This window comes from Diachasmimorpha longicaudata, chromosome 12 (assembly GCF_034640455.1).
Source record: "Diachasmimorpha longicaudata isolate KC_UGA_2023 chromosome 12, iyDiaLong2, whole genome shotgun sequence".
Taxonomy (NCBI): domain Eukaryota; kingdom Metazoa; phylum Arthropoda; class Insecta; order Hymenoptera; family Braconidae; genus Diachasmimorpha; species Diachasmimorpha longicaudata.
The window spans coordinates 74,098-83,733 of record NC_087236.1 but is presented as its reverse complement, the minus strand read 5'-3'; the positions used below and the strand labels follow the sequence as shown (position 1 = coordinate 83,733).

At 39.2% G+C, this 9,636-nt stretch overlaps 1 protein-coding gene across 1 annotated transcript; it reads right to left on the bottom strand.

Annotated features, from left to right (window-relative positions):
• Positions 1-8,160: 8,160 nt before the first annotated feature.
• LOC135168231 (HMG box-containing protein 4-like) lies at positions 8,161-9,393 on the bottom strand (the record flags this gene model as incomplete). Its single annotated transcript, XM_064132215.1, is given in 3 exon segments — positions 8,161-8,742; positions 9,083-9,238; positions 9,318-9,393. Coding segments are annotated over 3 exon segments (642 nt in total), but the record flags the coding sequence as incomplete, so codon positions are not given.
• Positions 9,394-9,636: the final 243 nt, after the last annotated feature.

Genomic DNA, 9,636 nt, shown 5'->3' with positions numbered 1-9,636 from the left:
TGTGGGGTAGGATAAATGAAATAAGGTAAACACTGATGATTTAGGGAGCACTGAACACACTTTATTTTATTAAATTCGAAATTCAAAATGATCTAAAAATAAACTCAATACTTGTGAACTAATCAAATTGAAGAGAGAAACGGCAAGCAGAAGGCTTGATCAGGAACTGACTTATCTTAAACTTAAGCTTCCAAGGGTTGGGTCTAACAACCCCCACTAATCTAAAAGTTGCGCACGCAAACTAGGCCCTGAGAAAAGGGAAAAGAAAAACGGAGAAGTGAAAAGGAGAAAAGGGGAGTATTTTGCGTCGCTGACTTTCGTCCTGGAGGGACTCACCCGAATACAATGAACAAAGGGCACCACACGTGTTACGCACATGACCCCGTAAAACTGCTGATATAAACAGAACTTGAGATCGTGTCGAGTGAGGGACTCAACCTGTCAAATAAATCCACCCCTCAAATTTAACATCTAGAAAAAATGTTTACTCCACAAGAATTTGGAAACTCATAAAATATTCTAACAAATCCCAGACCCAAACACTCAAGTCTAAAATCCCATCAACAGCTTATTTTCACTAAGAATTTATTGTTTTCCCTTGTTCATTGTATTCTCTCCCTCAATTCTCGACTCTAAATTACGTCTTATAATTTAAATTATTTAAACCGGATTGAAATTTCGCGGACTTAATCGGACGATCTATAGCGCCATCTCCAGAGTTGATGTCGGGATATTACACCTCCCCGTATATAATAAAAATTAGACTCAACAAGAGTCTAATTTTTAAAGTCTTAACAGTAGTAGTCGAACATAATAGTCTTATTTATCTACTTATTTAATAGTCTACTTATGTAATAGTATTAATAGTCTTTCAAACTCTTGATATCCTATTTCTTAAAGGACTTATTCGCTAAAAATGCTGGTTTCAACTTATTAATATGTACAGTTTTCTTACGACTATCTGACAACTTAATCACTGCATTTTCCTTGTTCAACACTTTGATTATCTCATATGGACCCAGATAATTGGCATCCAACTTGCTGGTTTTTGCATCGTTAATCAAAAATACCCAGTCTCCAGGTTCAAAATGTTTCTGATTAACAGCTCTGTCATAGTATAATTTAGATCTAAATTTCGCCATGTCCACATTATCAGCTGCACGGGCTTGTGTCTCGCGTAGCTTATCAACTAAGTCACCCAAATAGTCTCTATATATAGGTACACTGCTTTCTTTTACAAAATTGGATGGAATACGCGCCAGTCTTCCGAAAATCAACTCGTGAGGAGTAAAACCCGTCGATTCGTGGACTGAAGTATTGTATGAAAACATTGCATACTTCACCCATGTGTCCCAATCTCGATTTTTGTCAATAAAATTCTTTAAATATTCAGTCAAAACTAAGTGACTTCTCTCAAGAGATCCGTTAGTTTGTGGGTGGAAGGCCGTGGTTTTCAGTTGTTGGATTTTAAATAATTTTGCCAGATGTTTCATAACTTCGCCAATAAAATTCGAACCCTGATCTGTTAAAATTGCCTCAGGACAACCGAAAATACAAATAAAATTCTCCGTGAAGGCTTTTGCGATATTGATGGCTTTTGTTTCAGCCAGGGGTACTGCTAATGAATATTTTGTTAAGTTATCCTGAATGGTTAAAATATATCTATTGCCTGCTTCAGTAATTGGTAAGGGACCTACGATATCCAGTGCAATTTTCTCAAATGCAGTTTGGGGAGTGTCAGTTACAATCATAGGTTGCCTGGTTTTGACTCGAACTAATTTGTTTTTCTGACACGTGATACAATTTTTTATATAATTCTGAATTTGTGGCTTCATTTTCTCCCAAAAATATGTTCGTCTAATTCGATCATAGGTTTTCACAACCCCTTTATGGCCACCGACCGCAGACTCATGCATCTCTTTAATTATTCCCTCTCGTTTATCAACTTCCGGAATTTCTGTTTGATTTAAACAAACTGTAACGTGATAACCTTGAGAAAATGTTTTTTCTAGGTACATTTTAATGTTACCCCACGGAAGTTTATCAAGTCCATCACCGGTTCTCGCGATTCTAACAGTTTTGACGTCAAAATAATCCATCGTTTCCTTGAGTTTCGCGATACTAAGGCTAGTATTAGCTAAAATAGCTTTATCTTCGACCCAGTCTTTAATTATAACCAAGAAAATGTGAAAATTTCCATGTTTAAAAACAACAACATCACCAATCTCAGGTTTATCTTTCGGAAATTGATCTTTATCAGTGAGGTTTCGAATTAAGAGTTCTTGAAAAACGGGGGTTCTCGACTTGAAATCTGCAGAAACAAACGTTGCGATGTTATCTTTTTTCATAAAGATTCCATCTCGGGTTTCGCTAAAAACGTTCAATGGAATTCGGCGTTTCACTCGTTTTCCATGTTTAATGACTTTTCCTGCGTCGGGAGTATTTATTACTTCTTCGTCTGAAGAGCTCAGCTGATCGTCATAGTCACTGAGATCATTCGAAAAATCGTCTTCATCAGGAAAGTCTGGGACAAGGGTTTTTGCGTCTGAATTCGAATGAAAAATATAATGGGTACTTCGCATATGCAAAATCGGACATTCCTCGCAAACACGATCACTTTCATTGGGATTTTTCTCCTGATTCGACATTCCGTGTGACCTACTTCCCATAGATATCTCGTATGTTAGTATTTCATGCTGTTTTTCGATTATCGTTCGTAATTCGTTTGGATCATGCGTGCACGTCTTTTTTCGATTCGTTTCGTTCATAAGCATGTCGTCTTTGCTCCATGCTTCCGGGCCCGGACAATAAACCAAGAATCCATGGTTCAACGTACTAGGGAAAGGGGAAAACTCGGGTAAATCAGCGCTCTCCATGGCCAAGGATGTATCCTCTCGGTCAACAGGTCCCTGAACCATGGGGGGCTGCTGATCTTGACTTACTGCTTTTCCCTTTCGATTACTGGGTGGAGTGGATCCTCCCTGGGAGTCGATACATTCAACTGAGTTAAATGGACCACTCGGATGAGGATTCACTCCCGATTTATTAACTGGGTCATTTCGTTCGTTGAAATGAAATTGCGAAGACGTTTTTACTGGGTCACTTCGTTCAGTGAGATAAATTTCGATATCATGCTTTGATCGTTTATTCGTGTTATCGTTTGAGTGTATCCTTGGGAAGTCAAGTAACTCGTTTTCAACTAAACTCTTCGTAAATTTGATTTTCGCTATTGATAATTTTTCTAGCCCTTTTGATAACTCTATCGGATTACGTGAAAGAGCATCCGCGTTGGCATTCAATCGTCCTGGTTTAAAAATCACTTCGTATTGGTATTCTCTAAGTAACAACACCCAACGAAGTAATCGTGATGCGGGGTCTTTGATCTTGTGAGCCCATACGAGAGGTCTGTGATCCGTAACTAATTGAAATTTGGTCCCGTAAAGATAGGCACGAAAATGCTTCACAGCGAAAACTATGGCATATAATTCTTTCTCTATCACCGAATAATTGAGCTCAGCTCCTCTTAACAACCTTGAGGCATAAGAAACAGGTAGGTCCGATCCTATTTCACCCTGACTGAGGACGGCTCCGAGGGCATAATGCGAAGCATCTGTTGTAACTATGAAAGTTCTTTTGAAGTCGGGGAACTGAAGGATAGGTTCTTTACATAAAAGGTCTCGTAAATGCTCAAACGCGTTTTGACATTCGATGCTCCAAACGAAAGTTGCATTTTTCTTCAGTAACTGGGTCAGTGGGCGAGAGATTCGAGCCAAATTGGGGATAAAGCGCCTGTAATACCCGATGAGACCTAGAAATTCTTTGATATTTTTTACAGTTTTTGGGACGGGAAATTCCTTTACAGATTTTACTTTTCCGGGATCTGGAGTGACTCCCTTATCACTCACAATGTGACCCAGATAGGCAACGCTAGTTTGTAAAAATCGGCACTTATCAACCTGTAACGTCAATCTACTTGTGCGGAGTCTCCCCAATAATTTAACGAGTTTTCTCTCATGGTCCTCTAGGGACGATGCATAAACAACGATATCATCTAAATAAACAAATAAGTCCACACCTTGGAGGCCCGTAAGCACTTGATCCATCAACCGTTGGAAAGTTGCTGGTGCATTTTTCAGACCAAATGGCATTCTCGTATAGTGATAGTGTCCGTTGGGGGTAGAGAAAGCAGTTTTGATTTTGTCAGTCTCGTCCATAGGGATCTGGTGGAAACCAGAAGCAAGGTCAAGGACCGAGAAGTACTTTGCACCTCCCAATTGGTCCAAAATGTCAATTATGTTCGGGAGAGGGTAAGCGTCGGAAATAGTTTTTTCATTTAAATTGCGAAAGTCTATGACCATTCGCCACCTTTTGTTGCCAGCTGAGTCAGCTTTCTTTGGCACAATCCAAATTGGAGAATTATAAGGAGAAGATGAGGGTTCAATAATATTTGACTCTAATAATTCTTTAATCTGTTTTTGAATTTCCTCTTTGTGAATTTGAGGAAATCTGTACTGTTTAGTAGAAATCGGGATGTCATCTGTAGTGGGGATTTTGTGCATCATGACATTCGTGCCTTGTAAATGATCGCCCGGGAGCTGGACTTGATAAGGGAATTTTCTGAAAATCCTGAGTATACTTTGTTTTTCCTCTGAATTAAGATTTTCAAGATGTAGATTATCCGCGAGTTTCGCCATTCGTTCCTCTAGAGTTTCGGATTCAAAATTCAGACACGTTTTAATGGGTTTCTCCGATACATTTTCAATTTCCTCAAGATATTGCGCAGGAATATGGAGTTCTACTTCCCCCACGTTGCAATTAATAACATAAATCCAAGCTATCCCCTCATTATTCGTTACGAATGCTTCTCCTCCGTATAAATTCTGTCCTAAATTCAAGTTGGGTAAATATCCTTGTTTTAATTCGGGATTCAATATTTTTATTCCCACTTTCTTTTTGCAACGTGCTGGAACTGTTACCCTCGTTTGTAACAATGGAATTGTTATCTTCCTATTATTGACCCGTACACAATTGTCAGCAAAGCATAATGTGGCTTTTTCGTTTCTCAAAAATTGCGCGCCTAAAATGCCATCATACTTTATTGGGAAATCTGCACGAACTACCTGGAAGACGCATGGAATGGAATTTATCATGATCCTAACTTCGCCAATTGTTTCATCAGATCCTGAGGTTATGCCTGTCAATAGAAAGTTCACACTTTTATCAATTTGAACGTGTGGTCGCAACGAACTCTCCTTCAACAGGTTAATATCCGCCCCAGAATCTACAAGGAGTCAATTTTTCATATTTACCAGGTCATCGCTCGTAAGAGCGACACAAGGGGATGCATGCAGATGAGCCCGATTAATATTAATCGATGCCTGTTGAGCGCTAGTCTTATTGCCCGATTGAATGTTTTGTCTACCTGAATCAAATTTATTTTGAGTGGAACGACATCTCAGCGTTGAGTGTCCTGTTGCTTTACAATTAATGCAATATCCCGGCTTCCATTTGCTACGACATTCGTTTGACATGTGACCGATTTTACCACAAGAGAAACAAGTTCTGTTTTTTGTGTGAATTAAATTCTCCGATTTTCCCTTATGAGTTTCTGCTACGTTTACTTTAGCATGAGAAGACCTATGGAATCGCTGGTGTGAATTGTACGGCGCGTGATTCTTAAAGTGACGGTTCTGAAAATTTTGCATCCTGTTAGATGAACTGACTGACTCATCTTTGAAAAGATCGTTTCGTTGTTCGATCTCTTTCTGTTTTTCAATCGCAATTTTGATGGCTGCCGCAAAGGTAGGGGGTTCTTTGCTTGAAACAGATGTACTGAGTTCACCTCTCAATCCGCGAATAAAACTGTCACGAGCACCTTCCTGTGTAGCTGCCAAAAGTGCAACCGACATGTCACGAGAATATTTCTCATGAATCGATTCAGTTATTCCCTGAACTAGAACATTGATTCTCGCTACATAATCAATTATTTTCTCATTCGGTTTTTGATGAACGTTAGCGAGTAATCCCTGCCATTGTGACAATGTTTGACATGGAGCGAAAGCCTGTTTGAGAGTGGCAAAGATGTCTTCGAGGGTAGTGTTCTGACCTATATATTCGCTAGCCGTTCCGGTAATTCTTGATTTAATCAATTGTGTGAAATACATCCGATGCTCGGGAGAAGCGAGTGAGACTGCGTGTTTACAGAGATTGATAAAATTATTTACCGGCATACTCTGCCCATTGAAAGTCGGTATTAAACTGGAGATGTCCTTGATGGACATTGTCTGGCGTGATTCTCGGTTGCTCGAGTCTACCTGGTTTCCGGATACCCGTCCAGATGTAATAGGCGAACTACTACTCGCGGCTGTTTGACTGGCTGAGTCTATAATTAATGAATTATCGGCCGTTCGTGTCGATTCCCCACTTAGTCTAGCTCTTCTACCTTTAGTAGGTGCCATTTTATCTAATCACTTATTCAATAATTATCGTAATAAACTAATGTTTCTCTCTTCGTGAATTAATAAATTTTCGAATGTGCTCTCTAAAAGGTATGGTCAAGGCTGCGGCCTATAATCAGATGTATCTCTTTGCTACTCAGTAAAACCGCAGAAAACCTGAGCAATACCCTGAAATGACCATCCTCGACATATTACTTATCACTAGACTTACAGTTTCTGTCGTTACAACTAATCCAAATGCTGATGTTCTCACTGTAATCTTTCACCTGAGATTTCACTGATTGCCCATAAACTTTCACTCAACACTACACTGAATTGTACTTGATGAATCTGCGCTGCTCGGTCCGCCGTGAGCATCCGTGAACTCCTTCGGCTCCAGTTGGTCCAAGGTCCTTCGTCTGCGTTCGCTGGAACTCTGCTGAGGCTATTGATATTGAGTTGATAATAGCCGACTCTCGTTCTGATTCACGATGAATACTCATCACCATGAGTTTCTCCAACTCCAATCTCGTTCAGCTTCCCAATAGAAATAGGTTGACTGTCACGTAAATTCAACGCTTGAATTGTTCAAGTTCCAATTTTAAATCTTGATGAATGTGGTCATCCCACCGCTGTCACCAATTGTTACGTCCCAATCGTTCCAACTATGTAACTAGGGGGAACTCTAGCGCCAATTCAGGAATTCAGCGCCAGTTTTGAGTGTGGGAACGTTGACCGCCAAAGCTCTGATGAGCACTCCATCAGATTTAATTTAATAATTGAGGATTATTTATGTGGGGTAGGATAAATGAAATAAGGTAAACACTGATGATTTAGGGAGCACTGAACACACTTTATTTTATTAAATTCGAAATTCAAAATGATCTAAAAATAAACTCAATACTTGTGAACTAATCAAATTGAAGAGAGAAACGGCAAGCAGAAGGCTTGATCAGGAACTGACTTATCTTAAACTTAAGCTTCCAAGGGTTGGGTCTAACAACCCCCACTAATCTAAAAGTTGCGCACGCAAACTAGGCCCTGAGAAAAGGGAAAAGAAAAACGGAGAAGTGAAAAGGAGAAAAGGGGAGTATTTTGCGTCGCTGACTTTCGTCCTGGAGGGACTCACCCGAATACAATGAACAAAGGGCACCACACGTGTTACGCACATGACCCCGTAAAACTGCTGATATAAACAGAACTTGAGATCGTGTCGAGTGAGGGACTCAACCTGTCAAATAAATCCACCCCTCAAATTTAACATCTAGAAAAAATGTTTACTCCACAAGAATTTGGAAACTCATAAAATATTCTAACAAATCCCAGACCCAAACACTCAAGTCTAAAATCCCATCAACAGCTTATTTTCACTAAGAATTTATTGTTTTCCCTTGTTCATTGTATTCTCTCCCTCAATTCTCGACTCTAAATTACGTCTTATAATTTAAATTATTTAAACCGGATTGAAATTTCGCGGACTTAATCGGACGATCTATAGCGCCATCTCCAGAGTTGATGTCGGGATATTACAAAACATTTCCTAGGGAATTTTCTGGTTTGCAATGAAAACGCGACCTAACGAGATGAAGGTGGAGTTGGTAGGAGCTCCATTTTTGAATCTTTGTTGTTCCAGACAGCATTACAGCATTATCCGGCATTCCATAATAATATAGTTCCTCATGATAAATGAAATAAAGAGAATAATCAACATCCATTTCCCATTAATGAGTTTATTGTTTTATTTATGAAGAGAAAATCAATAGAATAATAAGACATGCCTTATTACTGAAGCTTCTCAATTTAAACAATAACATCTTCGTAAATGGGTAAGTCAAAAGCTACATTTTATTATTATTATTAATTATGAATGAACAAACGAGGAGTATGTACAGTGTTTACAGTCCTGGCATGACGTAAGCAATGTTGTCAAGAATTTCAGCGAATATTTCAGGACTGACAACGTCGGTCTCGGGAATTTGCTGAGTGAGGCACATGAGAGGGCCCAGGGCACACAGGAGTGAGTCCAGGAGGACTGAGAGACTTCCAGATACAGCTATCTGTCCATCGTGCTCCTTCAGACGCTCTCCAATGATCGTTAAAGACTCTCCAAGGAGTTTTAGGTGGGCTGCAACGTCCACTGGCTGGGTTCCAATAACTTTGTATATTCCAGTTCCAACAATTGGCTCGTTTATTGTATTCTTGGGTGCCTTGGATGCAGGGGACATTGAGACTATGTGCGAGGGCTTCTGCAGGACAATCTGGATCTTCTTCGGGGGTAGGGAACCTCTCGTCTCTTTTCCATTACCTGGAATATTATGAAATAATATTTCATGGGATATAGAACAATACTTTTATGGAAATGTATTTCTTTAAGCCGAAGGGCTCGATAGAATTTCTTGGGCGAATCGAAAACTAATTGTTCTATGAATGGTCTCTTGATGAGTCGTCATCATATGACTCGTTATTGAAATGATTAGATGGTTCATAAATTAATTTTTAAATAGAAAAAAATGAGTCTAAGTTTTAGGCGGATGATTTTACAGTAGTGGTTGATGACCAGTATTTTGGGAATATTTCCCTACTTGGGGAGTATTGGTGAAATTAATTCCCATAAATTGATTTGAATTAATCACTCTCTTTCTAACCAATTTTATTGATAAACTTTTTCTTTTGTGATGCAGCTGGAGTCTTCCACATGCACTCATCTCTCATTCTTTTCGCTCTTCTTCGCCAGTTGTACTTTTCAACGTTAGGCACCGTCGACCATAATTCCCCTAGACGTTTAGAAATTGCAGCGAAATCTGGAGACGGCAAAGTAAGAATTAATTTTCTCTTAATTCGTATTCATTAAGGAGAGATCACTTTGAATTGTATATGTACCCATGTAAGGACACTTCTCAGTCAGCTCCTGGCGAATTGCTTTGGACCAGAGCATGTACGCAGTGAATCTCGTTTTCTAAAAAAATAATTTGGTTCTCGTTCAATAAATCACATGTGCATTGCACCCAGATACCTGACGTTTATTTCAATTGTTTTCAATAAGGATCGAATATTATCAGCCTCAGCACTAATGAACCAGTTAATTATCCAGTTCACATTCCGGTTAATTAATTGTTGAGAAAGTGAGATCACATGCAAGGATTTTGAACACTTTATCCAGTCATTCAGAAGTCTATCATCAATTTACTGATGACAATGA